We start from the raw sequence: 17890 nt of genomic DNA on the forward strand, positions 1-17890 counted from the left end.
CACCGCTCTCTTTGATGACATCTGGATCTGGTTTTGCCTCCACGCTCCACCTGCTGCGACAGACCGGCTGATAAGCATCCATCACAGGCCGCTGTAAAAGCTACGATTGGGTGTTGACGTGTTTGTGGCGAGTCACCCACCTGCCCTCGTGGTTCCTGTCCATGACTTCAAACTGTTTCCTCAGCCACCTACAGAGGGAGGGATGCAGGAAGAAAACATTTATTACAAGAATAAAAGTCTCGCTTCAACCTCCCCTTCCAAGCACCAGGGAGAAACTACGGTGGCCACATTTCTGTAAAACGAGTGATTTGGATACATTTTGAGCAGACTATTTCCTGTTTATGTGACGTTTTATACAATTTGCATAATATAATAAGTCTGTATAATGTATTTTTTAATCATTCTTAACAATCATACAGACTTTTTGGACAAATTCAGTGTTTTCTTGTACCTGAAGCTTTGCCACAATTTACTACATTTACATTCTTCTTTACAGAACCAATGCTGGGATATAGACTGACTGTGTATATTTTTTTATTTTTCCTACAGTCTTGAGGTTAGGAAGGCGAGCAATGATGCAAAAAATATATAATATAAAAATCGATAACTCCCCTCAAATGCATTAAAAATAAAGTAATGAGTTTATTTTGAAAATGTAGACGAAACTACGGCTATAATCACATAAAAACCGGTTCTCTGAATGGAAAACTGTTCTGAGAAAGTGAAAATAATGAGTAAAGTTAGTTTCCTTCCTCTGTGGGCAGAGAGGTTTGACAGTGGACTGAACAGTCAAAGATATAATTATGAAATTCAACCTACAGGCTTGAAGCTTCCATGAATATATCCACAAAATGTACGATGCACAACATCTGTAGTATGATCACAGTTGATATTTCCGTACACTTCGCACTTTAAGCAACAAGTTGTAGGTAGAGAGAGAGAGTTTGAACTGTCCATGTCAAACACACAGTCTGAATCTACTCCCCAAACAGTTTACACAACTGTCATAAACAGACAAAATTAGCAATTTCATTTCCTCCGACCATTTTCCAAACGGCTCACATGAACAAAACTCCCCCTGCACATCCTCACAGCCTCTCTCTGTCCTCCGGCTCGCACCGCAGGAGCCACAGCGGCCTCCGCACATTCATCTGGAGTAAATATTTTCATCCCAAAACAAATATTTGTCCTGTCCTCCAACCAGCACCTCCCTTTCCCGTCCAGGTCACTGCGTCTTTTGATGTGAGCAGATATCACTTTATCACTCACACCGAGGGCGCCGCAATCGGCTTTACAAACACACAAATATTCCAGTGATCCGTGTTAATGATAAAACTAATCAATACCTTTCTGACACAATAAACTGAAAGCGCCAGGTCAAGTTACAAACTACTTAAGAGTCCGTACATTGGGTGAGTTTTTACCTCTGAAGTATTCCTTTAAGTCATTTTCAGGTAACAGTTTATAATAAGGGCACATTCATTTAGATATAATAATAATAATAATAATAATAATAATAATAATAATAATAATAAATATTTTACTAATAATTGACTCATGATGATCAGTACATTAATTAATGCAGGATGAATTATGATTTGCTGTTGCTCACCACCAGTGTTGCTCTAGTTACTCAAGTTTATAATTTATTACTAATTACTCTTTATTACTTTACTTATTACTTCCTTCCAACAGGGATTAGTTGCACTACTAGTTATATTACTTTTCAGCTACTCCCCACAAAATTGGTAATTGTGTCCCTTCTCCCCATAATTCAGACTTATGATGATTAAAAATTTAGTTTTGTTTGTTAAAATCAAAGTAATGTGAATATACTGAATAATGTGAAAACTAGTTTCCTCCACAAACTGAGTCCTGAAAGGATGTGATTGGATTGTTCAAATCAGACGGAGGGGACAACAAAAGTAAGGTTGAAACTAATTATTGTTGACGGGGTATTTGTAGTGAAATGTATCAGTAATTAGTTTCACTACTACTTACTGGGGAAAGTAATATTTTTACTACTACACAACACTTCTCACCCCCAACACGTCACTATGACTTAAAAACGTATGTTCCACCCACTATGTCACAAATACCACTGGGTCTATTCTCATAGAAATATTAACATTATGTATTTTTATGTATTCAGTCCTCAACCGATGATCCATTAAGTGTGAACTAATTATACTGGTAAGCAACAGGAATTCATGATACATCATGAATCAGACATTAGTAGAGGATTAATTAACTATACGATTCGTACCCTCATGATAAAGTCTTACCCACTCTCTCTCTCTCATCCATACGTACCTGTCTATCTGCTGCGGTGCGGGCGCTCTCTGAGTGTCAGTCATCAGCCAGTTGAGACCAGTGATCCACATGTTGACCTCCTCCTCACTGAAGGCTGCAAACACACAAAGAAACACAAGACACTGGGAAGAAAAGTCTAAAAATATCGGAAGTTTAACGGAACAATCAGCTAAAATTAATGTTTTATTGGATATTAGGTCTTATTTTTGTTGTTTTATGATTTCACTGAACTCATTAAAGTAATAAATGAAGTCTGGAAACACAGAAACATCAAATTCAATCAGTTGGAAGTTGGAAATTAAACAGTTTATCCAGCTCATAAACCACAATTTGGAGGTAAAAGCAACCGGCAATGCTCCTGAAGTAACGGTAATAATCCCTCATTCCCCAGGAAAACACTGTAGGTTAAACTGAAACCACAAACTCTGTAAACTGTGGATGGACAATGTGGGTCTATAATAATTATAATTATTAAAATATTATTATATATGACTGCTTGTTTTACTTGACCCAGAACAGAGAGGTTACTGTGTTCCAAGACTACAATGTTATTAATTACTGAGACATTAGAGGTGAAATAAACCAAATTTGTTCTTTAAATAAACATTTAAAAAGCAGTGAGAGTCAATAAAAAATACTTTCTACAAAGAAAAACATATAATTTGAGAGATGCGACAATCAGAGGTGACAAAAGTAAACAAGTTCTTAAAAAATAGAGGCTCTGAAATAAACTCTGTAATGTCATCGGTCACCAGTCTTGATGTTGGGAAGGCTTGCAATGATGCAAAAAAATTTATAGTTATTGATAATTCCATTAAAATGCATTAAAAATAAAGTAACAAGCTTGTTTTGAAAATGTAGAGAGTAGAAAGCACAAATGTGTGTGTAAAACTGTAGCAGGGTAAAAGTCAAAAGTTGTCTTCATGATGACATTAAAATGTTTTCATATTCTATTCTAAGAATAACTAGAAATAATAGAAAACTTAAATATGGTCATATATCCTGAAACTGCAAATATCTTAAATACAGATCAAATGTTTTGGTCATCCAGAACTAGACCAAATAAAAACGAATGTATGTGACCTTTTACGGAGTTGAGTTGAAATCTCCAAATAAACCCACTAACTGTTAAACACACACACACACACACACACACACACACACACACACACACACACACACACACACACACACACACACACACACACACAGAGTATATACACACTGACCAGCCACACTGAGCGTCCTGAGGCGAAACTCCAGCCCGTAGAGCACGATGAAGCAGTGGGTGGAGTCCAGCTTCCGGGCCTCTTCAGGATAGCGCTCGAAATCACGGGAGCCCTTCCCCAACCGCAGCTCCCGAATCTCTCGTATGTCGACTGGAGGAGGGAGGAAGGAAGGAAGGAAGGAAGGATAGTGTTGCATGAAGACAAATATGCACAACCATAAATCACAGTTTGGCACGTTGTTCGTTTCCCTGCCAAACACACAGAAATCTGCTGCCGGAGAGCTTAACAAATGTACAGAGTGTGTGTGTGTGTGTGTGTGTGTGTGTGTGTGTGTGTGTGTGTGTGTGAGTGAGTCCAAAAAAACAGACAACATTTCAGCTGTCGGTGGCAGGATGCTCCAAAAGTCTTCAGAGGTTTTTAACAGCAGCAGCCAAACAAACACAGAAAGAAACCCAAACCGTAAAGCTCACAGTTCCCTTAAACCTCCGCTGGAAGAAATCAGTTTAAGTGGTAAAAGAACTGAAGCCCTTAAAACGTTTGCTTAAGCTCTTCAGTCTGTTCTTACATTAATGATTTAGGGTTTTAATGACTTAGTTTTACTAATTAAAGATAAATAAAGATATTTTTATTACACTCAAGTAACAAAAATGTTGCAGTTTTTCTGAAAATGAAATACAATCTTTAAAATACCTCGAAGGTCATTAAACAACATGTAGCACAGTTTTAAAGGTATTTCCAGATTCCTCAAACACTCTTCTGTACATCTGGAAGAGTATGCTTGCTGCTATGCTAAATGCTAACACAGTCACAATAACAATGTACTGTGCTCATAATCTTACTTTAACATTTGCTAATCAGCACTAAACACACAAGTACAGCTGGGGCTGATGGGAAACGGTTTTGCCTGATTGTACTTGAAAAAGTGATCCAATCAGAGCCCAGAACCCACCCAGCCATCATAAGAGTAGATATATATATTTGTTTTTGTCAGTCATCAGTCATCCGAGCTCACTGAACTCTGTCAGTGTCACCTCGAGGAGAGGAGGGCTGATTTATAAACTCTCTGACAGCCTAACTTTCCGTCGGTGGAAACCATCCAGATGGTACAAAAACAGCTGCAATTTGAGGGAAATGATAGAAATCAGATAGTAAGGAACTACAATTATTATATAAGTATACAGACTACAGGAAGATTAAGAGATGTTAAAGTTTGTTCAGGGATATTTGTCCGAAGTACTAGATTATTATAGATTATATTAGACTTATAATTCATCAGTTTATAGGTTTGTTTTCATTAGTCTATAATCACCTGTAAATAATACCTGTAAAGGTTTTGTTACCTTAGAATGAGCTGTTTTTATCTACAGAGGTCAACTTGTTGAACCACCATGTTTCTACAGTAGCCCAGAACGGACAAACCAAACACTGGCTCTAGATAGGGTCTTTCATATTTTCCACAAGTTTCACAGCCACCGTAGTTTCTCCTACATTCTTGGAAGCGGAGCGATAGATGTCACTAAATCCTTTAACACAAGTATTTCCACCAAAAACTCAGCATTCATCATTTTGGTTTTCTTCTTACTGAGGGTTAACAGTGTGGAGGATTTAGTGACATCTAGCGGTGAAGTTGCAGATTGCAACTAACTGAACACTGCTCGCGTCTGTATTGGACAACCTGGGAAGGAGAACGGGCTGTGAGGTGTTCAGGAGAAACTACAGTGGCTGCAAAATGTGCAAGAAAGACAGTTTGGTTTGTCCACGGACTGCGTGTAGATAAAAACAGCTCATTCTAAGCCTTAGAATAACGTAACGTAAAACACACTGATTCTTATTTTCAGGGGATTATACACTAATGAAAACATACTTATGAACATTATATTACACTTCTAACAATAGATCCTCCTAAATGTTACACACTGGACCTCTAAAATCGACACTTATTTCTACATCTAATAAACAATCTGTGCACAAATGAACGGTTGTTGAACGCTCACATGTTGCAGCAGAAGGGTTAACAGAGCGACGCAGTCAAGGCGAACTGACCACAGCGTATGATGTAAACTCTAGACTCTTACTTTGACACTTGCAGCAGTCGACACACCCACAAAGAAAACCACGCCGGCTTATTGACATAGCAGATGTCTTGTGCAAACACACATAAACATACACTCATAGATGCTCTGGCATTCAAACACAGGCCTACTATAACACGCACGCACAGATACACACACACGCACACGCACACACACACACACACACACACACACACACGCACACACACACACACACGCTTTTTTCCACCTCAACTGAATAAAAAAAAACATATATCAAATATCATATCAAAACCTCCCGTTAGGACAACAGGTAGGGGGACACAGAGGAAAAGGCCAATCCTGGTCTGCTGGTCTTTATCGGGCCAGAGTGAGCCGCCCTCAGCATGTTGTATATAATCCTCACAGTCAAACAGCCAAGAGGAGAAATCTGGTTCCTATCTGAGCCTCCTGCATGTGGAGATGACAGGGAGCACGTTTGGCATGAGATTAAGAGAGAGGTCCATTATTCTCAGATGGAAATGTGTCGGTACTTTATAGGGAGGGAGGTTCAGAGCTCTTACCCACGGATGACCTGCTCTTTTATTTCTCTTTTCTGTTTTTAGAGGAAAAAATCATTCCAAGGCATTCCTGTCGCACAGCACGATAACTGCCTCCTGAATTAAAGGATACGTCTGACAAAGTTCTGTATTTTTCTTATTATCAACAAAATCCCAATAAATTAAAAAAAAACAAGCAAAACCAACAGTGAACTGATCCGAACAAGTATTATCTGTGTATCAGAGCCTGATATATCTTCCTGCTCTGTGCCATAGAGCTCTATTGTTTCCAAAAACGACTTAAAAACACATCAATGAGCCACACTGTTGCTCTGGTTGAGGTGTTCCTTCATTAAAGTGAACACACACACTGTAGTTTATTTTAACTCAAGCCTACATACACCGTCCTGCTGCCCCAAATACTAGAGCGCCAAATGTGGATTCATCCACCCCTGAAAATAGTCCCCAACAAATCTCCCTGTTGCAGTAATTTTTAAAAACTACAGTGAGCAGCTGTTACAGGAAACTAGCGTCTATTATTTTAACCAAAAATAAATTGGTTCACAACCTGAAAAGTTTGTTCCCAGTTGGGAGCAATAAATATCAGGTTTTCCTTGGAAACCAAAGTGGGCGTGTCACATTCCACAGGTCACTGATGATGCATCTGGTTAAACAGTCTCGAAATGACCACAAACCATAAAACTAACTGTGATGGAAGCAGAAAAGAGAGACAGTAAAAGGAGGGCAGCATGATGGCGGGTAGCGGGGATCCGACCTCTACTTCAGTCGTCCACTGTGACTGACTCTTGGCCCGACAGCACTGCAGCAGCCTGGCAGGAGAGACGCTCGGCGGTGAGCTGGGATTTTATAACCAAACTACTTTCTAACGTCTTCCTGAAACCGGAGGAAGTGCTGATATAAGAGTTCAGTGTGGCGTTAAACTGAAATAAAGTAACAAATAGTCAAACCGTCGTATTGAACTTCCAAATTAAATTCGACTGATAATCGGGTACAGCCCTATGATTCAGTCTTTCCACGGCAATAAGCAAAATATAAAGAAACACCAACCAAACGGTTCATTAGACCACTGACCTTCTGGAGAAAACCTGCAAAGCCTCGATACTGACATCAAATATTTACTCTGATTCTTGTTCACTCATATTTTGATCAGATTCTTTATCTAACTTTATAATTTTGTAGTCTACAAGTGTTTCAAAGTTGTTCAGGAGAACTGAATTGTTGTAGCAGAATTATTTCCAGTGTGTCTACGTGTATATAAATAACTATTGTTTTATTTATACTCTATTTATTCTCTAATTATATCTAATTATTAAGACTTAGACTACAAACTTTAAATTTGTTACGCAACCTTTCCTTGATTCCTTAAAGTTAGTTGTTTTTTCCTCAGCGGGTGACTCTTCAGAATGTAAAGTTTCTGTTTTTAAAAGGCAACAATAAACTTTGAAGCTCAATAATTGCGGTGGTTTTTAGACTTTTAGACTCAACTTAAAGCAGCAACAAGGACGTTAAATTTTGTATTGATACTGGCGGCCCCCTGTGGACAAAACTAGTAGTGTTTCTACCACCTTGTTTCATTGATTTCAAGGGGAATCCAACCTGGTGGCTGAGATTTTGTTCCAGTTTTGTTTCAGCGTACTGACATCACACTGACACTGGTACCACTTTCAAACAATATCTTTTTTATAGCTTTTACATTCGTGAGCACAATGCACCTCGCAGTCAAAGTTGACTAATTTTCCTCCCAAACCATTAAAAAAAAAAAAAAAAAAAATACCCCCCCAAAAAACCTGGTGTTTGTTTTCCTCTGGTCTTTCCCTTTATTACTTCCTGCCATTTAGTCTGGACGTTGGACAATAAGGCAAACAGATGCATGGCTCGCCAAACGTCACACTTCGCTCACCATGACTGTTAACACACGCCCTGCCTGTCTCACTCCAACACACGCACACACACACACACACACACACACACACACACACAAGGAAAGTACACACACACACACACAGAGTATAATTCCTCCCACTGTGGCCTTTAATCCTGGTCCAGGCTGTAAACATGGTTGTGATAAAGACACACACACACTCTTTTGGTCTGATGTAAACTCTGATGAACATAACAGGAGGGAGAGGTGAGGGAGATCACACAGTGGGCCAACTGGAGATACATCAGAGTATAACACACTGTCAACACTCTCACAGAAATATAACACACTGTAATCGCTCCATTATGGGACGACGTGGCGCTATCTTGCGTTTTATCGTCAAGAAGAATCTCGTAAACTCTCTTTGCTTTTCTCAAACTGGACTGCATGAAAGTTCCTGAACGCACCACCGCGAGGCCGCCGTGCACTGCTGACCTGAAACCACCAGCCGTCGATAATTGCAGTGCACTTCCTGGTACAGCTGGTGACATCACTCCGTACCAGATGGCAGAGGTCTGCTCGGAGATTATAAATTAAAGGGAAGCAAACGGTGGGAGACGAGGATGAAGTCCAAGCGGAGGGAAGGTTATAAAACGGATAAACGAACGGAGAGATGAGGACGCTTGTTGAACAGTGGTGAAATAACAAGCTAATAAAAGCTGAATTAGGGCGGTCACGGTTTGTTCAATGATTAATAAGACTGATATGGTCCTTTAAAGACCACATAAAGACCGTATAAGAAGATTAGAACATACATTTTGCATGCCAGACAGTTTTTTTTCTATTTTCGGGTGCATTATTACTCCTGTTTTAGGCCACCACTGGTTTCTATTCACTTTCTGTATAACAGGCCAGTGGTTCCCAACCCAGGGTTTTTTAATAATAAAACAATTTTTCAGCAGAAATTCATAATATGTTAGTTAAAATACACATTTTAGTCGTATCCTGAAGGTTTTCGCTCCCTTTGGGAAATTTAAAAAGTCACATGATCAACACGAAGTAGCATCATTTGAGTTTTCTGAAGGCGATGGGACGACCAAAAGTAACTTCTCTCACTCTTATGATCATATTTTAAGTATAACCGAGATCTCAAAATACAGTCCTAAATTATTTCGTTATGTTTTTTTTAGTAGTTTAGTTGAACCAGCTGAAGGTGCTCAGTGCTATTAGCATTGATGTGTGGCTACATTTCGTGTATTTGTTAAAGACTGTTACTTTCAGTCCTGTTTGATCAGTCCTGAGATTGACAATTACACACATTTTGAGTTGTTAAACGTGTGTTATACAAAGCAAAAAAAAAAGTTTAATTTTTAAGTGGAGGAGGAAAGTGTCTGTGGCTACTGGGTGTTCCTGTTCTACATAAACTCATTATCTCTGTGGACGTTCCCGTGGCTAACTTCCCTCCTATTATTATTATTATTATTATTTATTTATTTTTATTTATTTTATTTTTTATTTTTTTATCTATCATGAGGTTATTCTTTCCAAGTATTACTGTGACATTTATCTTTGCTCTAAATAAAATAACGGTTTTACAAAGAACACAACTTATTTTAAATCCAGATGTTTTTAACATTTTCAGCCATGTTTACCTGATATCTGGTTTGACCCCAATTGTGCTTTAAATGACTCCTTATTGGGTATATCAATGAGTATCTCAGCGCCTCATTTGTGGTCCATGTCTCTGCTTCCTGCAGAAGATGCTTGACCTTTTGTTTTCCCGCAGTGAGCCGGTCCTTCAATCTGAGACAGGAAGCGAGACACTCCCTGATAACCCCACACTTCCTGTGCCTCAGGATTTAATACCTCCACTGTTTGCCAAAGCGCTCATCTAAAAGGAAAACTGGTTTCTCACGTGTGTGTGTGTGTGTGTGTGTGTGTGTGTGTGTGTGTGTGTGTGTGTGTGTGTGTGTGTGTGTGTGTGTGTGTGTGTGTGTGTAGCAAAGCGGACAGAGAAACTTTATTTTGAAGCAAACAGTAGAAAAAAAAGTAGCAGGCAACAAAAACATAGGAAGGAAAAGCGGGAGAGAAGAGGGAGGAGAGGGGAGATAAAATATGAGTGAGAAGAAAAAAATCAAAACATTAGAGGAAAGACCTCGAAATTCAAAAAGAAAGTGAAAGAAAACAGACTGAAAAACCTTGAAAATGAGTGTTTAGGGAAATTGGGAAAGGGACAGCTGGAGGAGGAAAATGGAGAAGTGAGAGGAGGAGGAGGAGGAGGAGGAGGAGGAGGAGGAGGGGCTGAGAGATAAAGCTGTGGGAGATAAAGTGAAGGAGAGACCCGCTGAGTTCCTGGAATGTGCTGGTGGGTTTGTCCGGAGGGAGGTTGTTTGTGAAGGGAGCGTTTGTGGGTTATGAAAGTGTGTTTGTGTGTGTGTGTGTGTGTGTGTGTGTGTGTGTCGGCGAGGGTTTGTGCAGATCTGGCCTGATGGAGTGATGGTAGGTGTTCGCCGTGGTTTCTGTGCACGCTCAGACTCCTAGCTGTTGTCCTGTGGTTTATGATTATGGATCAGTAATCGACGAGGCTCCCTGAGCAGAAACAACACCGACACGAGTGCTGGCAGCAGCGGCGGCGGCGGCCATTAGTGGCAGTGGCCCTAAGAGCTGCGGGCACAATAACCTCAAAACACACAGGCGAAGAGATAAAACACAACAAGGAAATGAAGAAAACATCTTCACCAAATTGACAACACATGCAGAAACACACTGCAAACTCTCCAAATCCTCCAAAGTACAGAAAACACAACCGAACACACAAACCAAGCCACGCAGAGAGTTTTGGTTTTGAGGAATCCAATCTCCGAATCGATCTACAGTCAGTGTTTGGTTCCATTCTGGGCTGCTGTAGGAACATGGTGGTTCAACACGGCGGCGCAATCCGCCAAAGGAGGACCAAAAGCACAACAATTCTCACTGTCAGGTGATTATGCACTAATGAAAGCAGCATTGGCATAGTCAGCTGAAAACTGGCAACAACTTGTTTGTCGGGGCGTGTTCGACAGTTGGAAACATCATTTCAGTTTGTTTTTGTTGTCAACCTGGTGAACTTATTTCTGAATTTGCTCAAATGTATGAAGACGGTTTCTTCTATTATGTGTTTTCTTAACAAAAAAATAATCACCTTCAGCTGTGTGATAGAAAACCTCTCAGTAAACCTTTCTATCTCAAAGGGGAGGAGTCTTTTTTTTTTACCATAAAGTCTGAGAGTTAGAATAACACATGGCAGACAGAAGGAAACTCTATCATGCCAGTTGTGAATGCCGTAAGTTTCCTCGTTGCTAACAGACACTGTAACAAATCCTCCCCCAGGCCACAAAATCCAGGGCGCAGACAATAGCCTCCACACCCCAGACAGGCAGAACGGTGCTCCAACAGGCCGATTCAACGGCTCAACAACAGCCTTAACTCCACCACTGCCACTTGACTCCACTCCAGCAGGCTGCCTCGCCTCAACCCACAGCCAGTCAGTCAGCCAGTCAGTCAGCCAGTCAGTCAGGGAGTGAGACTGACAGGAAGCTCGGCACAGGGCGAGGACTCAGGATCCATGTGGCAGCAGCATGAATGCTATTCTGTCTGGAGAGTTACTGGGAGGCTGACATGGAGGAAGCAGAGGTCAGAGGGTCGCGACGCGTCTGTCCGCTGAGGAGACCGCGACAGCGCCTCAGCTGCAAGTTCGGGTCAGGATGAGAGGGGAGGGGAGGGGAGGGGAAGGGGGGCCGCCTACCACAACAATGTCACAAGCAGAGATACTCGACCCTGCACCTTTACGGACACAGAGAGGAGACAAAGCAGCAAACCTTCATTTTTAAAAAAGGGTCAGTTCATATAAAAACACGTTTGTCTACCAGCCTAAGAGACCTCGGAGACAGTTTTGGTTTTAGGTGCTGAGGGTTTGAGATCTCTGACTTTAGACACTGATATGATCCCTGAGTTTCAGTACCAACACAAGACCTTTCTTTGAGCGTAAAGTTCATGTTTGACCTTGAAATATATAATTTTTATATTTTTTCTGGCGCTTTTAAATACATCTTACGGTCTTCATCAGAGAAATTGCTCAGTTATCATGTGGCTGAAAGCTCTGACAGTATCTCAGTCCCTCACAAGCTTTAAAATGTCTGATTTTGAGGTAGCTTTTCTAAAAGAAATTGTGACGCATGTTGCAGTGCTTTCAGGCATTTCTTTTTGTATAATTCATGAAAAGAAACTGAAGGCAACCTGTCCCTGTGACAATAAAATCACTGGTAGTTTGGTGACGTATAGCTCAACGTTTCTTCAAGGATGGGACAAGATTTGCGAGGTCGTGCAGAATTCACAGGGATTGGATGAATCTTGAGAAGTTTAAGTTCTTAAATATAAAATGTCCAAACTCAAGCAGCCATTTTGTCTAACGCACACAAAGTCATAAAGTTTATATCCAATTCTTTCCAGCACTTCCATTATTAAAGGGTCAGTTCACACAAATAACAAAAAGACGCATTTCCTCACTGACCCCTAACGGTGTCCAACAATGCAGACAAATTTAATTTAATTTGTTGATTAGAGCACGACCAATATATCGGTTGGTATCATCAGCTAATATTGGCCTATTGTTGACACATCGGTATCGTAACGGTACTGTAAACTGTTCTTCTTCCGGGTATACAATGCAAAAAGCTTGTAGTTTCCTTTCATAAAGTTAAGCAACCCCCTGACAACCTTTGCTGAGTCATATTTGGTGCAAAATCAGTCCAATTCCAGCTCAAATATTCACTATATCAGCCCGCCTTGTTGCTAATCTGTGAGTTTTTCCCATCTAAAAATCAGTATCAATCTCAGGAAAACATATGGGTCGTGCTGTAGTGTCAAATGTCTGCAGCCGCACTAAGACATTAGGCGTCAATGGAGTTTAGTTTGTGGTGCGGACAATATTAGAAAATGACATTTAAACTTCCTGAAACAATGAATGAAAACTGCTGACGTCGAGGGCCGTGGATGATCCTCAGACAACAGAAGATTGTTCTTACAAAGAGACGGTGGTGTTTGGTTTCAAATGTTTCAACTCTCTGAGCACCACAAACCAAATCTCAATCGCCACCATTTCTCTGGAAAGGCCACTAAAGTTTATGGGACCGAAGAACGAAAGAGGAGGAACATCTCTCTTCGGTCACTCCAACCCGCAATGATGTCGGGTAACCAGTAGACAGTGCTTCATTTAAAAAAGGGTCACAAGCCAAAAGGTTGGAAACAACAACTTTAGAAGTTGCACACACAGAAGAAAAATCTGTCCCTGGTGTTCTGTTTCTGCGTTTGTCAGCGTGTTTTCAGACACTTTAGCCTCAACTGACATTTCATCGTCTTCTGATACAGAATCTGTGAGCAGACACTGAGGCGGTACCGATCCCACAGATCCCAGCTGGGAAGGGAAGGAGCCTGAGAACCAGTTCCCAACTGCATAATACAAGAAAATATCCACTCAGAGAAACAAATCTCACAAGTACGTACGTCCACAATGACATAATGCCACTTCAGAAAGTAAACATTGGGTATTAAGGGGTTGGCACGCAGGCAGCAGGTAATCAATCATTAGGTTAGCAACACGAATGGCACTATGATCTAGGTAGCAGGTAACTTAGAGGAGAGGAGTTCTTCGATATTCACTCAGAAAACAAAAGAGACGGCAAAGAAATCTCAACAGGGTCTGAAGACCCGAGTTTCTGGCCTTTCTCATGCCCTAAAGGGGCGTCGTCACACCCAATGCAAAGAGGGGAATGCTGCTCTCAGTCACTGTTTGATGACCCTGCAACAGGTGATCTCATTCAGCTAAAATGAACCGGAATAAAGTCAAATTAAAATGAATCAAAATCTGTGCATGTGACACAACGTGTAGTCGGACTACAGCTGCAGGATACGGTAAAATACAACAACTATAACTATAAATAAACTGTTAAAATCAGGATAATGTGACTGATCTGTTGAGGTCTGTAGAACAAAAACAAACAGCACAATAAGATTTAGATAATATTTCAATTAATTGTGCAGCTCTAGTCAGTACTTTGTATTTCGTGCACATACAGTTTATGATATATTCTTACTGATAATGTAAAAGCTCCTGAACCTCTCTTTGTGGTTCCTTTGAGTCTCTTTGTGGTTATGGTGTCTCTGTGTTGTTACTATGCGTCTCTTTTTGTCTCTTTGTGGTCGTTCTGACTGAGGCCTCTCGGGTGTTTCTGCTGAACTTCAGTATTTAGTTCTCGCTGCAGATGAAGAGTCGCCGTCTGACTCCCGTTTAACGCTTCCTGCCACAACAGATCCACTCTGACTCTGCACAGACGGATTAATTACTACAGCACAATGTAGGAAACCATACATCTGCTGCTCTGATTATTAATGTTACTGTATGTTAATGAACTTCTACTGCAGCTTCAGCGTGATGAGACACAAATATTGGATTTAGTTGGCAGATATCAGTAATAAGAGATCAGGACAAATCTACTTTTAACTGTACTCTAACTCTAACTTTCCAACAAGAAATGATAACAGTCACTTCACACAGAGGCAAAGGGGCCCAAGGGGTCCAGGGGCCAGTGCCCAGTCGGCCCACTCAGTAATAAATTCATGCTTTTCTGGCCATACTCACTCTCTCCTTCTACTTTGTCGGGGTTTCGGCTCCACACTATCTGCCGCGTGTCCTGCTTTATCTGGAAGGTTCTCCTCTCAGGCCGCTGGGACTTCTTCTGGTAGAAGACGGTCATCACCGTCCCCATCTCCAGGCTGTGGAGGATGCGGGGACCGGCTTCTGTCCAGTCCAGCATCCTGGAGGCCGTGACGGGACCAGGAGCCCCCGAGGCGCCACCGGGGGCCTCCTCGGCACAGCCGTTGAGGCAGCCGCTGAACCTGGCTGCACACATCTTCACTGCATAGCTCCGAGGACGCCTTGCAGGAATGTGTATTTGTTTCTGGGTGAGGATGCTCGTCCTTCAATCACTTACTGACTGCACCGGTTATCCAACATGTCCAAACCGCTGGTGCAAAGAGGGAAATCTGGTTGTGAACCCAAATTCTGCCAATCTCACATATAAACACGAGCTAAAGAGACTTCAGAGCTGGAACAGTGAAATGTCTGAGATGTGAATTATCCTCTGGTCCTCTGGAGGGGGAGTGTATCCCTGTGTTATCCTTTCCAGATGCTTCTGGCAGCACACCAGCGAAATCCACTCGGAGTGAGCTCTCATCACCGCTGGACTCAGGTTTCCACCCTCTCTGTATCCTCCTGCTAGTCCTCCAGTCCACGACAGCAAAGGCGGCACAGCCCGGCTCTTGCTCCAGCCGCCTGCCGCCGCTCGCTGCTCCTGCTGCCGGGGCGGTTCTGTGTCTGTCCCCCGCTCCTGGCTCTGGGGAAATGCAGTCAGTCAAAAGCGACAAAGACGCTGCGTTATGTAACGACGAGTCGGACAAATACCCGGAGGTGGGCGCAGCAGGACGGCGGAGGAGAGGACGGGCATCGGTGTGCGCTCTGAGGCGGCTTCACGGAGAGACGCGCGGACGGGAGACGGCACGGAGCGGCCGCGGCGAGAACCGTGTGCGCTCCCATCCGCCGAACCATTCCTGCTCTCCCTTTCACACACTCCTCCTCCTCCCCGGGCACATTACACCGACAGGAGGCATTACCGTGCGCGGGCTCCCGTTAGCAGAGGCGTGCGGGGTTGTGGCGATACGCGTTAATTGCCTCCCCCCCACCGGTGTCTCCTCCTCGCTGCTCCGCGTCCAGGATCTCTCTGCCTGCGCGTCCCCTCAGCTCCAACGCCAGAGGTCTTCAGAGGAAATTAGGGCTAGCAGACCGGAAAAGCTTGATCAGATTTTTTTTTTGTTCCTATGCTGTAGTATATCTGAGGGAGGATGAGGGGAGGAGGAGGAGGAGGAGGAGGAGGAAGGAGAGGATCGGCAGAGAGCAGAGCGACCTCCGCGGGCCTCCAGGAGATCTGCAGCTATGGAGGACGGAAGAGAAAAAGTTTCTCTCTGGGGGTGATGAGTCGAGTTCAAAGGTCAAGTGTGGTTCAGATTGCAAAGGTCACCGACGAGTCAGAGCCGAAAGAAATACCGGGGTTTACTTTCTGCTGGTTACATTTACATTAGAATGTATTATTATTATTATTATTATTATTATTATTATTATTATAATAGTAATTAAATGTAAAAATTACACAAATTAACCCTTTTCTGTTTTCTTTTGTTTCCAATGACAAATATTAACATTTACACAAAACAGTGAATATAGAAAAATACAAGATGTAGCCTAACAGAAATAGAAAATAAGAGTATATATATATATATATATATACGCTGTGTAGCATTATACTAATTAATAATAATAAATAAGTTAAAGTACTAATAAACTGTGAAAATACTCTTTATACTCACTGCCAGTAAAAGTATATTATTAAGTATTGTCACCTACATTTATTCTTGAATTTCTCCCACAGGGATCAATAAAGGAATATTTTATCTCACAAAAAGTATAAAAAAGTCAAATGTTTCCGGTCAGAGTTTTATTATTATATCTGATGTTTCTGGATTAATATTAATTCTGCATTACTGTTTCATTTTAGTTTGCTAGTTAAAATCCACAGAAATACATCAAATTCTATAAGATCATCACGTGTTTGTAGCGTCGCTGTTGTGTGTGTTATTTACTGACTGGTATCTTTTTATTTATTGATCCATAATTGGCTTCCTCGCTCAGATTTATCAGAGTCATTCTGTTTGTCTCTTCATGTTAGTCAGCTCTGAACTGGGAACATAAAATCAATACCTTGTTATTATTTTACATCATTTTATATCTTCAGATCAACCTCAAACTCTTAGCTTCTCTTTTACACAACCGTATTTATTTACATTTTCTAAATTTATCAATATAAATCAGAAAGATTTAAATATATTAATTAGGTTTCTATTAGCTAATTGTGGAAAAATCTCACTCTTAAAACAAATGTTTCAACAAAAGAACAGTTTCCATCAATCTTTTTGAGTTGTGGCAACTTCTAATGAAATTATGTTCAACAAATGTAATACACTGAGTTCCTCTACAATCAAATATATTTTATATATTGTATATTTAATAACCACTTATTGATTAGGTTACTCATTATTTATGTCAACACAACTCATCAAAACAATGTTTGCAGCTTTTATCCAAATCAATAAATTAGTGTTTTATCTTGCAAACATACATTTCTTTAAGTGGTGACAGTCAGTGCACTCAGTTACTCTTTACACTGTTTATATTTACATATATATATTAGTCGTTTGTTTTTCTTTATTTCTGTAAACAAACTCGATGTCACTGTAAACGAGCGTCACCCCTCGATGATCTCTGGAGCTTTCAGTTCAGTTCAGAGAGAGGAGGACGGAGACGAAGGTGGAGAGGTTGAATGAATTCAGTCAGTTCTTCACAAACATTCAGAATCAACACATCTGGAGATACGAGAGTTTCCCCCGACAGGAAGTGGATGAAACACAACATCTGCAGTTTGAGTATAACGTTGCACAGAAAGGTTGTTCCTCCACAGACTGGCTGCAGTATCACTAACAGTTTGCTGATATCAGAGATCCACATCTGCTCTGAGTGTGAGATTCACCCGAGTGTCGACCACCGCGGCGATGGATGACATCACAGCCCCTCCGTGTCTAATGGGCTCCATGTGTGTGCCGGGTGCACCGCCGCCGGCCAGCAGGCAGCCAATCACGGGCCGAGGAGAACGCTTCTCACATGTCCTGCAGCGGGGAGGCCTGAGGGTGAGGAGGGTGAGCAGGGGGGGAGAGACCATCGCAGGAAAGAGT

The 17890-nt window shown here is 41.5% G+C and overlaps 1 protein-coding gene across 1 annotated transcript in view; it reads right to left on the reverse strand.

Moving 5' to 3' along the window:
* LOC127350513 (1-phosphatidylinositol 4,5-bisphosphate phosphodiesterase gamma-1) overlaps window positions 1–16012 on the reverse strand; it is a 34024-nt gene extending 18012 nt beyond the window's left edge. Inside the window, exons 1-4 of the mRNA XM_051377220.1 lie at window positions 14691–16012; window positions 3543–3692; window positions 2314–2407; window positions 141–188 (exon numbers count right to left, since the gene is read on the reverse strand). Coding sequence (XP_051233180.1) covers window positions 141–188; window positions 2314–2407; window positions 3543–3692; window positions 14691–14961 — 563 coding nt within the window. The 5' untranslated portion in view covers window positions 14962–16012. The remainder of the gene's footprint in view (window positions 1–140; window positions 189–2313; window positions 2408–3542; window positions 3693–14690) is intronic.
* Between the last annotated feature and the right edge of the window lie 1878 nt (window positions 16013–17890).

Source organism: Dicentrarchus labrax, unplaced genomic scaffold (assembly GCF_905237075.1).
Source record: "Dicentrarchus labrax unplaced genomic scaffold, dlabrax2021, whole genome shotgun sequence".
NCBI lineage: Eukaryota > Metazoa > Chordata > Actinopteri > Moronidae > Dicentrarchus > Dicentrarchus labrax.